This window comes from Gavia stellata, chromosome 1, assembly GCF_030936135.1.
Source record: "Gavia stellata isolate bGavSte3 chromosome 1, bGavSte3.hap2, whole genome shotgun sequence".
NCBI classification, from domain to species: Eukaryota; Metazoa; Chordata; class Aves; order Gaviiformes; family Gaviidae; genus Gavia; species Gavia stellata.
In genome coordinates, this window is record NC_082594.1 from 66,378,709 (window position 1) to 66,397,803 (window position 19,095).

At 39.2% G+C, this 19,095-nt stretch overlaps 1 protein-coding gene across 2 annotated transcripts in view; it reads right to left on the reverse strand.

Moving 5' to 3' along the window:
- The window catches only part of TUBGCP3 (tubulin gamma complex component 3), a 58,316-nt gene that overhangs the window by 15,049 nt on the left and 24,172 nt on the right, over nt 1-19,095 (reverse strand). For both annotated transcript variants that reach the window (XM_059835851.1, XM_059835861.1), the window contains exons 7-11: nt 14,310-14,428; nt 11,200-11,325; nt 7,640-7,708; nt 2,754-2,886; nt 1,225-1,391 (exon numbers count right to left, since the gene is read on the reverse strand). In XM_059835851.1, the coding sequence (XP_059691834.1) occupies nt 1,225-1,391; nt 2,754-2,886; nt 7,640-7,708; nt 11,200-11,325; nt 14,310-14,428 (614 nt within the window). The remainder of the gene's footprint in view (nt 1-1,224; nt 1,392-2,753; nt 2,887-7,639; nt 7,709-11,199; nt 11,326-14,309; nt 14,429-19,095) is intronic.

Genomic DNA, 19,095 nt, shown 5'->3' on the forward strand with positions numbered 1-19,095 from the left:
TGTAAGAAACTAAGACTACATGATTAGTTTTGTTCAAATGACTTGTGGAAGGATTCTGTCCTCATCCTGTCAAATAAGATACCAATTTTTTGGACAAGAACTTGTTTCACTGCCTCCAAATACCATTTTCATCAAGAATGGCCAATTGTCTTTGCTCAAAAACTGCGTCTGTGGTATGAAAATTGTAGCTTTCAGTATACCACATCCAATAGTGATTTTCAGTATTAAGAGCACTCTTACAGTGCACATGTACGTTTTTAAACAAAGAGTTAAAGCTAGTGAATGATATAAAAAACAAAAAAGACAACACCTCACATGTCTGAGGAGTGGCTGGAAAAAAAAAAATTGAAGTCTATTTCACACTTCTAGCCATAAAGATTCATAAACATTTCACACAAGTCTCCTAATGCTGGCCTTAAAGATCAGCTGTGGATGATATTTTTACTCATTTTAATTTTGACCCAGGTGGACAGTTTCAGAAATCAGACAGCATATTTCACACTCAAGTAAAGTTACTCAGATGTGTCTCAGAAGTGCTCAATTAATTTTTGAAAATTATTCTTTGGCTTCTTCGAACAAAAAAAATGTCACTTGAAGAAGACTATACAGATTGGAGATGGGAAAAAGAGTTGGAAGAGCTTAAAAAGGCATAAAAGCATTTCTAAGAAGAAAAGGGACAGTTACTAGAACTTACTGTTACAGAAGTCAGAACAAATAACTCCGCAGAGTTTCTAGACAAACTCTGGAACCATAAACCTCTTCTACCCAATCTGAGAAACCAAAGCTATTTATGAAGCTGAGGATAACCATAGGTAGTCAGTAGAATATTCTGAACTTTATTCCAAATACAAGGCTTGCATTCTAAACAGTTACAAAGAACTCTGCATACATTACAATTGTTACACTAAGCAAGAAAAGATATAGATGATTTTGTCGCTCTTCAGAAGCATCTACTGTTAGTCCACCATTTTGCCTCTACTAAACAGATCCAGGATATGATTCACTGAAGACAATGTACTGCATCATTGCAACCTCCAGACATCACACTGACTGAATCCATGAAGACAGTCACATTTTGTGTTTTTATTGTATATACTACTTACTCATATGTTAAACATTTCCATCGCAGTCTACTTTTCAAATTCTCCTCTAAGCTTCCCACAGAGTATACTCCCACAAAGCAAATGAATGGAGATAAAATATTTATTGTATCACATACATTACCTCATGGTATGTATCCTCCAGCTCTCCATCATAAATCCAGCGATAAAGGAAATTCAGTACTGGATGGGATACTAGGCCAAGAATGTGCTGAACTAGAGATCTCATGTAGGGATCTCCTGTTTTAGTATAGGCATGAACTGCTGAGGCTAGTTCACCACCTTTTCTTCCTGTAAGATCATAGGGGAGAGGAACAGAAAAGTATGAAGGAAAAATATATACACCACACTTAAATTCAGCAGCCATTGATTTTAGCTAGCCGTATGTCACTCGGAGCTTGCTGAACAGCAATTCTAAAATGTAGCAAAAGTACTTTTTAATGTTGACAGGGAATTCCTAGGTTTTAAAGCATGAATCATTAATCTCACTGAAGCATTAAGCACAGTCCTCTGACACCATATTCTGTCTACTTTATGATAGCTTGGAGGAATACAAATTTCAAGACATCAGATCACACACAAAGGTTGACTTTATGCTTCTTTTCTTCACCACCGCCCCACCAGAATAGCATTAAAGGAGCCCTAGTATGTTTTCCTTCTCTCCTGTCCTTGACTCTCTCTCAGATGTTCCGTGTGCATACATACACACAAACATATCTGTCCTGCTTCTGGGTTGTAGTTCCCCCCCATAGCTCCTCTAGGCAGTATCTCCTGTCTTCTTGCAATTGAAATGTAAGAGGCTGTCAAGAAAACAAATTTAAAAAATAGAACTAGTACTCCTTTTGCTGTTATGCTGCACAGCTTAAAGGTTCCTTGCAGCACAGGCTGTAGCATTCAAAATTTCCATGAATGTCTTAAAGTAAAGCCCACTTTTTTTTCAAAATTGTTACCAATGCTGATAGTCAAGTTAAAACAGATGTTGCAAGCTTTTTTGGTTAAGATGCTCTTTCCAAAGGGCCACAATCTCCATTTATTTTCAAAGACAGCAATGCTGAAGTACTCTTAAGGAGAAGCATAGCCTATGGGTCAGTTACTGCCCAAAGTTTTGGTCAACTCCAACACCACTCCTCAGCATTTTCTGTGGATTGCCAAGACAACCACGCACTGTTTGCAGATTTGTAAAGTTTCATTGTTTCACATGAATCTGCAGACAAGTTGCAAATGACTCCTATATAGAGAGGAATAGCGTAATACTCATACATAATGAAGAGACTAAGCCAACCATTTAATAGTGTATTAGTTGGTTTGTTGTTGTTGTTTTTTTTTTTTTTTTTTTACAGTGTTAACATTCTCTGAAAGATGACTAAAATTGAATAATTGAAAACAGCATGAAAAGTGTGTGCTTAAAATTTGAAGGGTTTCTCAAGCATATTCTACTTTAAAAAAAAGCAAAAAAGTGTAAGTGTATCAAAAGAGCACTACAATTTGTCATTTTTTTGCTTAAACTATAAAAGAGAGAATCCTGTGGATTAGCTACTCTAAAATTTTCTAAAAAAACTGTAACAGTAATATTATTGATATCCACCTTTGGCATGCACTACCATGCAAAGTTACGTAACTTCTCCATAAATATTAAATTCATGTTAAACAGACCTTGACAGTGATCAACAAGTGCTGCAAGGGTCTTTAACCTTATTTTAGGATCATATGTCCAGACTAGAAGACGGCGAAGTGTTAAACTGCTCTCAAGTCCCAGATTCACGCCCTGATCATCTTCCAATTGCAGCTGATCAAATGAGAAACAGAAAGACATATCAAGGAACAAAACTGGTAAAACTGAAGCAGAACTGATGTTTCATAGTTTTTGTTCTGAAGTTCTCTTCTTACTAATACACTTGAAATAGCCAGTATAATATGTTCTCTCATTGGGCCAAAACCAGAGAGCCACACAAGTGGAAATAGAGTATCAAGCGCAGGTGAAAAGACAGAGACAAGTGTAATAGGGCAGACAGAGCACAAAGGCCAAGAAAGTTAAAGAAAGCAAGGTGATAGATAGTTAGTCACAAAAGGAGAGAAGAGCAAAAGGAAAAGAGAGCAGAGATCCTGAAGGACAGCAAATACTGGCCAAAAGATGCTCAGAAAAGAGTGAAGAAAAACATCTAAAGGAAAGGAAGCGTGTAGGAGGTAGAAGTTTTATTACTGCACAGCCAGCTTATTTTAGTTCAACATGGGACAAATTCTGGTCAACGACTTCCTCCACAAACCATCAGAACTTGTTAAGTATATAGCAAGATTAAGGAATTGCTACCATTGAAAAAAAACATTAAAAGCGATGGTAAGAAAAATCTGTCATGATGTGGCTATCATGCATCTTCCAACACCACGGAAATGAAAGCTAAATATTTGCATCTGAGATGCAAATGCATATCTCATACAAGTACAGATGGGAGAGCAGGACAAGAACACAACCTAAGAATACAGAAGCAAGTTCCTAGAGCAGTCCAAGCAGATAAATTCTTAGAAAAGATGCTCTGTTTCTTCCTGTATGCCATAACCAATCCACTCTGTGCTTCTAGGTCCAGCACAGTTTTTTGCCAAATACAATGTATCAGTTAAACTTAAGACTAGTGTCATCCACATTAAGCTCAGCCTTAAAGCCAGTTGAATTAATTAGCTTCTGAATGCTCCTGGGTCCATGTTTTGTTTTGTTTTTTAAACTCATCTTGGAAAAAGATGGAAATTGGCAATGATAAGAGAGATATATGAGCAAGACCCACCCTCTGTATTTAGGGAAGAGATGACACACTTGCACTTTCATCATGCAAGGGCATTTTTAAAGGGGCTGACAATGTGAAAACAGTCTGCAAGGAAAAGACCTGAAAAGTTTATGGAATAGTACACTCAGGACGACTCTTTCAGAGGAAAAAAAAAATGTTAGGAGGAAGCTCTGAAGACATAATATAAAGTTATATAGAGAAAGACAGTACAGAACCCTTTGATGAGATTCTTGTTATGTGTACTACTATGCCTGAACTAACTGGAACTGCAGCTAACAGCTCCTAAGCTGGCAGCCTGTATGATCTCCTGAACACAAGAACGCAGCATGAACTCAATTCCAAGACACAATTTTCTACATGTTTTCAAGCAAGTGAAATGTACAGTTTTGTAAAGAAAGCATCTTTCAAAAAAGTAGATTTTTTTCCATCACTTTTAAAAATAAAATTGACAAGTCACCAAGCTCACCTCTGGGGTAATCTCATACAAGTCTTGAGAATGCTGACTTCTTTCTTAAAGACTTCCTCTCCATCAATTATGAACATAAGAAATGCCATCCTCTGTCAGAAACCTGGCTAGATGAACTACTATTCTATCTCCAATAACGACAAAAGGAAGTGCTGTACAAGAAGAGCGTGCAAAGCTGATGCCTCCAGCAGTCCGTCCCCCTTAGACTCCCTGCAGCCCAGCTGCAGCGTTCAGGACATCAGAAGATGCATCCTTGCTCAGCCCTTCTAATAGCAGTTTACAGATTTGCCTTCCATGAATTTGTATAATCCGTTTTTCAACATGCTGGTACTGCCTTTTGCCATGACATTCTAGGGAAACAAATTTTGCAAATTGGCTACTCTTCTCTGTTTTACACCAACCTCCTTCTAATTTTACAGAGTGCCTCCTTTCCTCTTGTAGCCATTCACCAAACCCCACAACTTTGTGTTTAGTTTGGAAGCCTCAGCCACAGCCCCCCTGCACCTTTTCCTCTTGAGCCTCAAGAGTCTCAGCCCATCTACCCTCTCCCCACACAGCAATTGTCCCATGCTCCTGAGGATTTTAGCTGACTTTCTTCCTCCTTAGTCTCTACCTCCCCAATGTCTGAGAGGCTGCCATCAGGACTGCACACAGTGCTCCAGTGTCACACTGACACCAGTTGCCCTGTTCTGAGTGCTCATCTCCCTGGCACCCAAACGTACACCAAGTCCAGCCGTGCAGACAACCACCTGCAAAGACACCAAGGTTTTTCCCAAATTGGGCCTGCTGATGCCAAGTTTGCACTGAGGAAGCATGCATTAGATTAGCTTTCCTCCACATAAAAAACCTTGTACTTCCCACACTGGGGGTCCCCAGCGCCTATTTGCTCACACACCCTGTTTCATGCTGCTCCTTGCCATGGACAGAGCATCCAGAATACCAATGTTAGCAAGCTTTCATTGACAGACCGGGAGATTTCACTCTGCCTTACCTTCTCATCAACATCAACTAAAATCAGTGCCAGCACCTATCATTGGTGCACTCTACTGACCCTTCTCCATCCTGCTATGTGACCTTGTGCTTCCCAGCCTTCAAGGCACAGGAGACTCTCTCCTCCACTGTTGGATCTCCTTCCTTTCTTTCACAGCCTTTGGGAAGGAATCTTGCCAGGGGCTTCTTGAAAATCCTCTGGGATCCCCTTCAGTCAGGTGCTGAGGGACATCCCCAGAAACTCCAGTCTGCTAGTGCAGCAAAACTTTACATTACAGACATTGTATTGACTGTTCCCTACCAGAATGCATTTAATCTATGTGCTCAATACACTCATGAACTCTAACACTGGAGATTAATCTGGCAAGGAACACGAAGAGCAACAAGAAAACCAGTAAAAGGAAGTCTGGGAAAAATGGTGCTGGGAAAGTGGTGATAGGAAGAATGGAAAAGGCTGAAGTACTTGATGCCTTCTATGCCTTGTTTTTTTGGTAAGATTTGACATTGGGAATACCAGACGTCACCTGAGATCAGAGGCAAGGGAGACTTACTCAGAGTGGAGAAGGATCAGGTTAGGAAATACTAAACAAACTGGATATACCTAAATCTATGAGACCTGATGGGATGCACCCACAAGTGCTGAGGGAGCTGGCCAATGCCACTGCAAGGCCACTCTCGATTATCTTTGCAACATTATAGCAACCAAAGGAGGTTCCTGACAACAGGGAGAAAGCAAACGTCACTCCTCTCTTCGAGAAGGAGGATTCGTTGAACTACACACCAGAGAGACTCACCTCATCCCCTGGGAAGCTGACAGAGCAACTAATCCTGGAAACCATTTCCAAACACGGAGGACAAAAAACTTTTCTCAGGAAGAAAAGCTCAGGGAAACGAGGAGGAAGGCGGGACATTTGTGGTGATGGAGTCTGTCTTCCCAAGCAAGTATTAAGTGGCTGAGGCTCTGCTTGCCAGGAAGTGGCTGGACATCTGCCTGCTGATGGGAAGTAGGGAATGAGTTCCTTACTTTGCTTGCATGCACAGCTTTTGCTTTCCGTATTAAACTGTCACTAACTTGACTGACTTCTCTTTTTGCCTTCCTTCTGTTTTCTCCCCATTCCCCAAGAGACAGGGATGAGCAAGAGGCCAGGTGGGTGGTTGGCTGCTGGCCAGGGTAAACACACCACAAAGGCAAATGCAGTTTGAAAATAAGTGATGCCAGAACTTTCCTTTTGTTTTCCCCTTACATGCTTCCCCTCCCACCAGACTCATCTCTTCTTTTGAAAGGTTTAGTGGAGCCGGAAAGGTAGAGGAAGCTGCATTTCAAAGAAGTCATAAATATTTTTATGGTCAAGAAGTTTTATTAGTTAGAATAAATCAAAGCTCCAGCAAACCAAAAGAGCAAACATATTTTGGACAGAGCAGGAAATAATTACAAAAAAAGTAACTAGATGGTAGCCAGGAAAAACAAGCCAAAAGTATGTATGATAGGCATTCCAAAATTGAGGAATGTTAAAGTGCAAGTGAGTCAAAAAGGAATAGATGCTTTGAAAACATTTACAGAAGCCTATGACTTAAACTGCAGATTTTTTTAAATTGGAATTTTAAATGGCATTTTAATTTAACTTTAGGTCAAATCTCAGAATAAATTTTTCTCAATTATAAATAATGAACTCCTTAAAAGTCCCATATAGAAAAAAGTAAGCAAAAGAAAACCAAAATATCATTTTTATTTTAGAGCTAGCATCTAGGTGCACATACTTATAAATATTTGTGGACAAACTGCAAGATTATCAGCACTGAGTTGGTCTATACATCACAGAAAAATAATAAAACACTGAAACATCTTACTCTCTCAATACAACAGAAAATGCACAAACTGCCCCAGACAGAGCAAGATGTTGGAACTGTCGTACTAGCTGCTGAACCATGCATTGCTTGAAATAGAGATTTTTTTTCTCCCTTCAAAGATGTGTCATGCTCTTTGGGATTTGAATGATAAAGATATCACGCAAGATGAAACTGACAAAAATGATGCAAAAAAGGGAGAGAGGCTTAGAAATACACATTATATTCCTTGCTTACGTAATACGTCACATAACAGTGAATTTCTAAGAGAAAAATATTAATTGGTACATACATCCAAAGAGTAAGAAATGTACAAGTTACACAGAATTGCGTCCACTGTCAATAGAAACTGCTGTACATCCTTCCCTTTCTAAAGGGATACCTAGGTATCCTACCTTTTAGGAGATATTCAGATAAGGTAAAGCAAAATGAGAAAATTAAGTAAGAACCACTTAACTTACCTGAGAATGTAAAACAGAGAGAAGTCGGTAGTATTCTTTAAGTTCCTGATGTAAGGCTGCACAAAAACTCTGTAAGAGAAAGAGGATAAAACAGAAAAAAAAGAAAAAAAATCAGGAAAAATCTTTTTGGTTTGATCTAGAATAACTTTTATCCTATCACCACACTGTGAAGGTAGTTAGAAATTTCCTAAAAGGAATCAAGCTACAAGTTTCAGCACAAAAGCCAACTCTTTGAAAACTGGCCAACGTCTAAGTGCTTCGCTAAGAGATGCGCAGAACTTTTCCAAGAATATATACACATTGTCAAGTGACTTTCTGTTTCTTGCTGCCTTAATTCTGTCAACAGATTAAACTATGACAAGCGCTAACTCTCCAAATAGCTATATCATCTCAATAAAGACAATAATTACCATAGACATGTGCAAATCATAACATGACCCGGAAGAAATTTTCTTTAATAATTATGTAAAATACAGTATGTAGTGAAGTAATAGAGTTTCAACTTCTGGAACACCTCTAGTAACAGAATGCAGAAGTTAGGCAACCATAATTATATTTACAGTATAGGCTATATGACAGGAACAAGGAAACACAATGCTCATAAAAGAATACTCCCAGTAAGTGCTGCTGGATCAAATACTCTAAATTTTTGGCCTTTAATCAATTGACAGTCATATATGATTCTTCACTTCACATGGAACAACTGAGTAACACTAAGTATATCCTAAGAAATCTGTAAAATGTGCAGAATTTAACAGCCTGAACTAAAGCAAAGATTCCTCTTTGTAAAACAATTCTAAGCACAGCTACTTTGGGTTGTTTAAAAATAAATAAATAGATTTTTAAAACAATTCCTGAAAGAATACTTGTTTAGTAATGGATAGTCTTCTTGCTTTGTTTTTGTAATGTTCTTAACCTAACATAGAGCCTAAAAAAAATTCCTGCAACACATTTTCTAAAACAGAATTAAAAATATGGCTCATTAATTTTGGACTGAGTTGGAAAGTTTGGACTTTAAGCACTTTTTGGTGTTCTTAGAATTTTTTGTTTGGTTGGCTTTTTGAAAAGTACTTCTATGCGCAGACACAAATTCTTCAGAACTGATTTCTTAACCAATTCTCGGCTAATCATTTTGATATCTGTTTTAATGGACTTTTTTAAATTAGAAAATTCCCCAGGATTTTCCCCTCAGCCCCTTTTAAAAATCACAGTCAAAGTAAATTGGAAAAAATAAGGAAAACCTCACACAAAAAGAACCCAAGAGCTTAAAGTAAAATATTTATTCACTAGAGTATGTACAAAGGAGAAATCATTACTACAAGCACAAGGAGAAAATAAATCTTCTTTCTGCTAAGCGGCTAAGAAGCCTAGAAAAAAAAAGATCATTAATCTTGCAATTGTATCCTTTATAAGGAAACAAGAGTTCCTTTCTTCAAATCAACATTATAAATTGTAAAATTTGAAATTAGTTTTATTCCAGAGGATACTGAAGGGCAAAAAAAAATCCCCTTATGTATAACCCCACTTTTCATTTCTTCTCACTTGCTTCTTCAGTACATTTTTTTAACCTATTAAAGTAGCACTTGCCAAGATAGAGGGCAGAGTAGAGCCTCCAAGAAAACATTCAAAGGCACTATACATCTACTCAAAAAGTGAGAACAGTAATCACAGCCAAAAGGATTTAGGATCTAACTGGCCATCAACTTTTCAGAGAAGCTTTAGAAGTTAAAATTTACATCCAGTGCCAATTCCTGCATTACAAACTACACATTTTTGTTTCCCAAACTGTTACAGAAAACTGGACATTATCCTAGAATTCTGACTTGGTCTACAGCAAAAGAGAATTCAGGAAGGAAACAGAATGCTTGTTCAAGAGAAAAAAATTAAAATGCCCACTACCACAACTGGTTCTAAATGGGCAAAATGTCCAAATATAAGGTAAGTTATATTTCATTGCTGATTATTCTTTTTGCTTTCTGAGGACAAAGTAGAACTTAGATACTAAGCAGCAAAGGTAGAAGAATATAAAGTGCAGTGTATTGTTATAGCTCTACTCCTAATAATTGCCAACACCTGACATTTTGCATGGTAAAAGCAGTCACCAGAATCGTATAAAAGGGGTGACAAACATCTTATCCTTCATGTGGTTTAAATAGGGGTTTACGTAAGCATTCTTTTAAAACATTAAGCAAAAGATACTTTAGAATGCACAACATATTCTTATGCTAAATTCTTAATGCACAGCGCACAGCACCTGAAACTGCCCGCTATAAAAGCCATGAAAAGCAATAGTATATACTCTTTTTGCCTAGATACTAACAGCAGGAGTAGAATATATGGTTTTATTTGTACACTTATGTCCTAGAAATATATGTAAGTGCTTGCCTCAAGCAAAATTAACAGTATTAGAGCTATGCAGATTCAGCTAACTAACTGCATAGCCTTCTGGACAGGATCTGAAACCTGCATATGGTAGCTAAGATATCGCACGTTTAAATTCACTGAAGAATTAAAGTTCTCCCCTTGCTGTAAACTTGAAGATTAAAGCCAGAGACGGTACAAATAAGCATAAGCAGGAAGCTGCTAGATAAATAAGAAACTTCACCCAGATATAACGGGGAGAATCTGAAGGAAATGCATATACAGTAGCACTATCATATAAAACATGGAAATCAGCATTGGATCACTAGAAAAATAATTATATATATGCAACTAAAAGGGTTACTAGGAATAAGAGACAGAAGGCAACAGAATAAAACATTAGAAAAGTAGGAAGCACTACAGTGTCTCTACTGACCTCTTAAGAAAAATTAGATTGAAGGGAGAAGCACTTCAATTTCTTGGCAGATTAGGTAGGATGTTATGGCTAGAGGCAAGGATAACATTTCTGTCGACTCAGAAGGGATAATATCCAGTTTTACAGAGGGAGCAAGTGAGAGGAAACGGGAATGCCTTAGCAGTAAATGTGGTTTTGGGTATTACAGCAGCTGTGAAGTTACTGTAGACTACAAATCATGATGATGAAACCTATAAAAACAAAAATTAACATTCTTTTGATGCTGTATTCAAAAGAAAGGGCAGAAGATAATGGGGTATTTGCATTTTATGTAAGTTAGTGCAGTATTAACACGCGAACATGAACATTAGTCGACAAGAGTGTCTCTTGCATAGGTCACCCTAACAAATGAATTGGCGATTCATTAGCTCAGGGATGCCACCATCCCATTTAAGCAATGTTTTTGTTTATAAACATGCATGAGCACTTAAAAAATATGAATTTAAGAAAAAGGAGATTAAGAAAAGGAATCTATGCATGAGACTTTCTAATTACAAATTACAGGGGCAACTTCTTCTTACAACCAGCAAGCGCAAATGCCTTTCCCTTGCCTTCAGACTATGACCCATACCGAAAGTGGCAGTCCATAAAAGGACTACATCAAAGGATGAATGATCCAGGCTCCAAAGTTTACAATTCATTCTAGTACTGCATTTTACTCAGTAGTTTCTAAGGGAAACAAGACCAAAATATTGTAGCAAAATCAATTTTTCAGCTGACCTACCTGACCCACAAGTCCAAATGCACGATCCAAACTCCTCTGGTCTGTGTATTTTCTTATTTTATTATGTAGCCATCCCAACTCTGCAAGTCTACTTGTAGTATCTCTGAGAGATTTGGACAAGCTCACCTACAAAATTAAAATTGCAAGTTATTGTTTCTGTTAAGTCAAATCTACCATGCCAATACTTGTTTCTTTATGGAAGTCCCTCTTCCTCATAAAATAAGCCAGTTCAGGAAACAATAATTTTACGTTCTACAGCAGAGATAGTGCCAAAAAAGCAGACAACGATGTAATTAGCATTAAATTTATACCCATAAGCATTGAAAAGGCAGCATGAACAAAGTCCTGGCAACTTTGTGACCTTCCCTTTTGGAAATCTTAATGTAACAGTATTCATACACCCTTTTTACATTAGGCAATTATAGCAGTAACAAAAAGGTCTTCAGAAAAGAGGAAGAAATCTGAAATTTTATGATATAGAATCACACTTCATCTTATCCTGTTTATCAGCAAGACTGAATATATTAGAGCTCTAGAAGAGGAGTCAATGACTGAAACTAATGAAGAAACCTAGAGAAAATAATGAGTTACTACTACATGTGAAACAAACCTTTAACAGAAGACAAATGACCCAATGCCAGACTAGGTATCAGGACCCAAAACTTACTGAATCCAAATTCCAAGTTTAAGTCCAATCCACCAGTAACAGCTTTTATAAGCTATTTAATTATGTGCTCCTCTGAGCTCTTCTCGTCTGTTTCTACTTTTCTTATACCAAGTATCTCACTTCACCCTGCAAGCCTGCCTTAGTCCCAACACCCTATTTAACTGCTACTGTCTTCATCTGAGTCAGCACACTTCTTCCTTTAAATTAGGAACACATAAGACACTGTTCCTCTTGTTCCTACTTGAGATTTGCTTCTACCACACTTTGTCACGTTACCCAAGAACACCATCACCAAGTTTTCAAAATTTTATTGGATAAATAAAAACAAATAATATGACTGATCCTTTAGGCCAAGTGGCAGAGATTGACTTTTGCTCACAGTGATAGGGCCTATCCCACCTCTACAGACAATTTTAACTTGGAGAACCACCTGGAACAGTCCAAACCAGAGCAAGGAAGTGCACTAACAAGCTGAACTGCTTGCTAAAGAACTACAGATCAAGCTTACTCATTAAGCCTTTTAGCAGTACAGGCATTCCCTAAGATAAAAATCAGCTACAAAAGTGCTTTAGCCACAGCATTGTGGGCTTGAACCAGGCAGCAGCACTTGGTTGTAAGACCAGAGCTCAGTCCCTGGCCCTCTTGGTTAGATATACAGGCACAGCTTTAACTTCTTAAAACACTTTCTATAAGATAAATTCTAGCCCAAACAAGCATGATTGGACACAAAAACTCTGCCTGCAGCTAAAACCAAAGAGATGACATAAGAACTATTTAGAATTCTACAACTACAGAGTGCTTGGCAAGCATTAAGTACAATACACGTCCGCTGGAATCAAATGAGAAATAAGCAAAATTGGCTTAATGTTATTACATTTATATCTCTTAGATCAAATCAGAAGCTGCTAGCTTATACAGTGCTGAATGTCACCAACAGGCCTAATATTAATGTCAACATTAGAAAACATTTAGGCAAGAACAACGGCTTGGAAAATGTGTTTCTTCCTGGAAAAAACAGACTGTGTACAATGACATTTTCTTTGCGCAGCTGAGGGAAAACTACATGTTTGGACTACTTTTTTGCCTAACATGCAGTCAACACAGCTAGAGGAAGTATGATCTTGGTACTCCTTATTCATCAGAAAAAGATCCAGCTGCAGCTCTAGTCAGTCAAATAATTTCATCTTCAGTGGCTCCAGTAGCTCAGTACAAGTGCCAATAAGGAAGAAGGATGGAAGACAACTGCCTTCACAAAAATAACTGAAGACAGAAAGTTCTCACGAAAAAGCACTATTGACCTCAAACCACCTGAATAACCAAACTGCCTGTATTAACAGAATTAGAAGTTCAAACTAGAACAGTTTTTCACCTCAGACTAGCCTATTTGTATTGTAAAGTTACAGGGAGAACAGTGATATATTTCACTTTTTGCTATTATTATGGAAGAGAAAAGGAAATTAGTTCAGTTATCATCAACATGAAGGTAAGTCTACTGTGCTCTTGGAACATGAAATGGCCCAAAAATCAATTCCCCGCCATTTTAGGACTATGTCATATTGTCATAGTATAAAGTTCTTAACACAAGTGAAAATCAGAAACACTGTCTTTCCATTTGAAGAAGAACATGAAAGCCAATTAGCAAGCTGAAACTGAATTGTGATGCAATACTGTCTAAAAACTAAATAAGGAGAAGATGCTAAAGCAACTAGCACCATTTTTTGTTCTTTGACAAGCTGGCCCCACTTCACCCTTGGGTTTGGTTTTGGTTTTTTTTTTCCACATTGCAAATATGCTTAACATCTCACCACCTTAAAGCCAGATCTTCTCTCTCTCAGACTTCTCTCCCATTCCTCTGCCCCCTATTTGACACCTTCCTTCAAATTCACATCAGCTGGATTTTCTATCAACAGGAGTTGAAAGCAATCTCTTCAGTTCTATCACCAGTCCTTTCTTGGGTGATCTGCATGATCCCATCTGATCACTTGTAAGGTGTAATCAAGCCCATAACATCAAGTGGCTAGCATCCATTCCAGACCTCAGGCTGTTAAATTTAATCCAATAATAATATGGTCAAAAGCCTGCATCTGCTTTATATTCCTTGTTATACACTGGGGAGGGAAAATGATGACAAAAATCCTCAAATTAAGCCATAACTTAGGAGTCTTTGCACTGGCTTAATAGTTGGGAGTCTATTCACATCTTGTGAAATGCTAGTTTCTTTCTGGGATCTAATCTACCCAAGCAGTTTTAAATTAGTACTGTTGAAACTACTCTGTTGTATGGAAAAAAAAAAGCGGGGGGGGGGGGGTGGGGGCTGGGGAGGAGCAAAGACTTGTGATAACATTTTAACTTTTTTTTTTTTTTTTAAAACACAGTTTTCATGGCTATTTTTCCCCTACATACCTCTCTGCTCATATACGAAATACAAGTCACCATACAGTACCTTTCCCTCCACTTTATAGCAATTTTCAGAATTGCACATTTTGATGCTTTTGCCATCTATTCCCTGGAATACGTACAAAACATCTCTTACGAGGTTTGCTTCGGTTATTTCCACAGAGCCTAGGGGAAAAAAAAAACAAAACCAACAACTAGTATTTAGATTTCTTGGGACAATTAGTTTTGATTACAACTTCAAAAAGCTATTTAGAAGCCTAGCCAAAAAAAGCAAAGAGAAAGCCTCTGTTTACAACCTGTAAAAAAAAAAAAAAAAAGGTTTAAGTCCTATTAACAACCTGACAGGAAAGCCAAGAATTCCCTTTATTTGCCTCTACCGATACTTGGGATTCTCAGAGCAGGTCAGCTTGTATGACTGTGCTGGTTTTGGCTGGGATAGGGTTAACTTTCTTCATAGCAGCTAGTATGGGGCTGTGTTTTGGATTGTATGGGGCTGTGTTTTGGATTTGGGCTGGAAACAGTGTTGATAAAGCAGGGATATTTTACTTACTGCTGAGCAGGGCTCGCACAGCACCAAGGCCTTTTCTGCTCCTCACACCACCCCACCAGTGAGTGGGCTGGGGGTGCACGGGAAGTTGGGAGGGGACACAGCCGGGACAGCTGACCCCAACTGACCAAAGGGGTATTCCATACCATATGACATCATGCTCAGTATATAAAGCCGGGGGAGGAAGAAGGAAGGTGGGGACATTCGGAGTAATGGCGTTTGTCTTTCCGAGCAACTGCTACAGGTGATAGAGCCCTGCTTCCCTGCAGATAGCTGAACACCTGCTTGCCCACGGGAAGTGGTGAATGAATTCCTTCTTTTGCTTTGCTTCTCCGCGCGGTGTTTTTTGCTCTACCTATTAAACTGTCTTTATCTCAGCCCACGAGTTTTCTCACTTTTACTCTTCTGATTCTCTCCCCCACCCCACCTGGGGGGAGTGAGTGAGCGGCTGTGTGGTGCTTAGTTGCCAGCTGGGCTTAAACCACAACAATGACACAGGGCATGTTATATTTTAACCAACACTTCAGCCAGTTCTTAAACTTGTTATCTTTTCTGATTCAATCACCAGTGCAAGTTCAGAGGCAAGCATCATAATAATGAAACAGCACCATCTGCTTTTGTAACTTCATTTAAGATATCAAGAATGAAACAATTTCAACAACCATCCAGAAATCAAGATGCTAAAACATGTTTCTTGCAAATTTGACAGCACTCTTACTCTCATCAGTTTGCCTCCCCAACAATCCACTTTCCCAGAACAAAACCAACAAAAAATAAATTCTATTCTTATTTTGGCAAAAGTAGCCATCACCTCAAGATGCTGTTTAAAACTCAGACTCTCCTCATAATATTAAGATATGCACGCAAGTAGCTAGCCCCTTTTAGGAACTCTTAGTGAAATGGTAGAAGATTCAAGTGCACATTTCTTTAATTGGTAAATAATACAACAGGTATTAATATCAGCCACACAATGCTCCTGATTATATTGTCTGTGCAAGTGTAGCAATAAGAAAACTCTAATTAACAGCAAGCAATTTTAGAAAAAACCACAAAACCTTTTAATTAGAATTTCATATTCATAGAAATATATCTTCTTGACAATAGCCTTTAATATTCTGAATGCAGCTCTATTTCTACATCAACCAGTGACTACACTTAAGACAACTGTTAGTACTTATACCCATCCCACATAAGAATCATGAGTCACAGCTGCTGGCTGACTAAATGAAACAAGTTTGTACTGCTCTTTACAGCAATTAGTACAACCAAAATAAGACGCAGTGCTAGATTTTATGTATTTTTATATATTTTCTTCTGTAGTTATATATATTAAATCTATCATGTACACAAAAATTCTATATATTTATAAATATATTTTATATACACACACGTCTTCTTGCACATCAATAGTATTGTTAATTAGGTTCTAAATGCCAAACACTGCCTTCAGATATACCAATACAACTCTCTTTGTGCACTGTTACTCAAAGATGCAGGGGCTGGCAGACAGACTATATTTTAGCTTCTAACTACCCACACTTCTTTATATAGGAGTTATTAAAAAAAACCCACATAAAAACCCCACATCTCTTATCTTTCTTTGCCAGAGAGTAACAGCACTGTAGGATGACATCTGCCATTAGCTCTCTTATTCAGAAAAGTCTCTCACTTTTACTGTAAAAGTAGAGTGGGTTGAAACTTACACAATTGCCACAGAGATCATCTGTTAAACAATTTATCCTTAGTTACACTTGCGTAAATTCAGAATAGATCCTCTAGGCATGTTTCAAGTTTACAGCTGCTTAATGAAGGAAATAAATTAGTAATATTTATCTATTTTTTATTTTATTGACAATATTTTATGTCAATTGCTCTAAATACAACCACCATAAACAGTATGCTAATTTAAAGAAAAAACAGTTTTAAGAGCTCTATATTCCAGTGCACTTTTCATAGAATCATAGAATGGTTTGTGTTGGAAGGGACCTTAAAGATCATCTAGTTCCAACCCCCTGCCACAGGCAAGGACACCTTGCACTAGAGCAGGTTACTCAAAGCCCCATCCAACCTGGCCTTGAACACTTCCAGGGATGGGGCATCCACAACTTCTCTGGGCAACCTGTTCCAGTGCCTCACCACCCTCACAGTAAAACACTTCTTCTTAATATCTAATCTAAATCTACCCTCTTTCAGCTTAAAGCCATTACCCCTTACCCTATCACTACATGCCCTTGCAAAAAGTGCCTCTCCAGCTTTTTTGTAGGCCCCCTTCAGGTACTAGAAGGCTGCTATAAGATGTCCCCGGATCCTTTTCTTCTCCAGGCTGAACAACCCCAACTCTCACAGCCTGTTTTCATAAGAGTGATGCTCCAGGCCCCTGATCATCTTCGTGGAGCGAGTCCAGAGGAGGGCCAACAGGTCCACGTCCTTCTTATGCTGGGGGCCCCAAGGCTGAACGCAGTAGTCTAGGTGGGGTCCCATGAGAGTGTAGTAGAGGGGGAGAATCACCTCCCGACTTGCTGGTCACACTTCTTTTGATGCAGCCCAGCATATGGTTGGCTTTCTGGGCTGCAAGCATGCACTGCCAGCTTCTCGTCAACCAACACCTCCAAGTCCTTCTCCTCGGGGCTGCTCTCAATCCATTCCCCACCCAGCCTGTATTTGTGCTTGGGATTGCCCCAAACTACCTGCAGAACCTTGCACTTTGTCTTGTAGAACTTCATAAGGTTCTCGCGGGCCCACCTCTCGAGCCTGTCAAGGTCCTTCTGGATGGCATCCCTTCCTTCCAGCATGTCGACCGCACCACACAGCTCGGTGTCATGGGCAAACTTGCTGAGGGTGCACTCAATCCCACTGTCCACGTCGCTGACAAATGTGTTAAACAGTGCCGGTCCCAATACCAACCCCTGAGGAACGCCACTTGTCACTGATCACCACTTGGGACATCAAGCTGATGACTGCAACTCTCTGAGTGCGACCATCCAGCCAATTCCTTATCCACCAAGTTGTCCACCCATCGAATCCATGTCTCTCCAATTTAGAGACAAGGATGTCATGCAGGACAGTGTCAAATGCTTTGCACAAGTCCAGATAGATGATGTTAGTTGCTCTTCCCATGTTCACCAACACTGTAACCTGTTGTAGAAGGCCACTGAACTTGCCAGGCATGATTTGCCCTTAGTGAAGCCATGTTGGCTGTCACCAATCACCTCCTTGTTTTCCATGTGCCTTAGCACAGTTTCCAGGAGGATCTGCTCCATGATCTTGCTGGGCACAGCAGTTAGACTGACTGGCCTGTAGTTCCCCAGGTCTTCCTTTTCTCCCTTTTTAAAAATGGGGGTTATGTTTCCCCTTTTCCAGTCAGTGGGAACTTCACTGAACTGCCACGACTTCTCAAATATGATGGATAGTGGCTTAACAACTTCATCCACAAGTCCCTCAGGACCCATGGATGCATTTCATCAGGTCCCATGGACTTGTGCACCTTCAGGTTCCTTAGATGGTCTCAAACCTGATCTTCTACAGTGGGCAGTTCTTCATTCTCCCTGTTCCTGCCTTTGCCTTCTGCGACTTGCGCGGTGTAGGCTGAACACTTGCCAGTGAAGACTGAGGCAAAGAAGTCATTGAGTACCTCAGCCTTCTCCATATCCTGGGTAACAAGGTCTCCTGTTTCCTTCCGGAGAGGGCCCACATTTTCCCTAGTCTTCCTTTTATCACTGATGTACCTATAGGAGCTTTTCTTGTTGCCCTTGACATCCCTGGCCAGATTCAATTCTATCAGGGCTTTAGCTTTCCTAACCGGATCCCTGGCTGCATGGACAATTTCTCTGTATTCTTCACAGGCTACCTGTCCTCGCATCCACCCTCTGTAGGCTTCCTTTTTGTGTTTGAGTTTGTCCAATAGCTCCTTGTTCATCCATGCAGGCCTCCTGGTGTTTTTGCCTGGCTTCCTCTTCATTGGGATGCATCGCTCCTGAGCTTGGAGGAGGTAATCCTTGAATATTAACCAGCTTTCTTGGGCCCCTCTTCCCTCCAGGGCTTTATCCCATGATACTCTACCAAGCAGATCCCTGAAGTTTCCAAGTTTTAAAAGACAGAATCACAAACGAATCAGTTTATTTCAACAAGTTCTAGTCATTGAGCTCTCTTTCCGACTTTCTAAAAGCAATAGCATCTTCTAATCATCAAAAGCGTGATCATTATTCACAAACCGCAATCACTTGATTCTGACAAACACTGTAAGGAAGTCAGTCTTAAGACCAGAACACATTATCAAACCAATCAT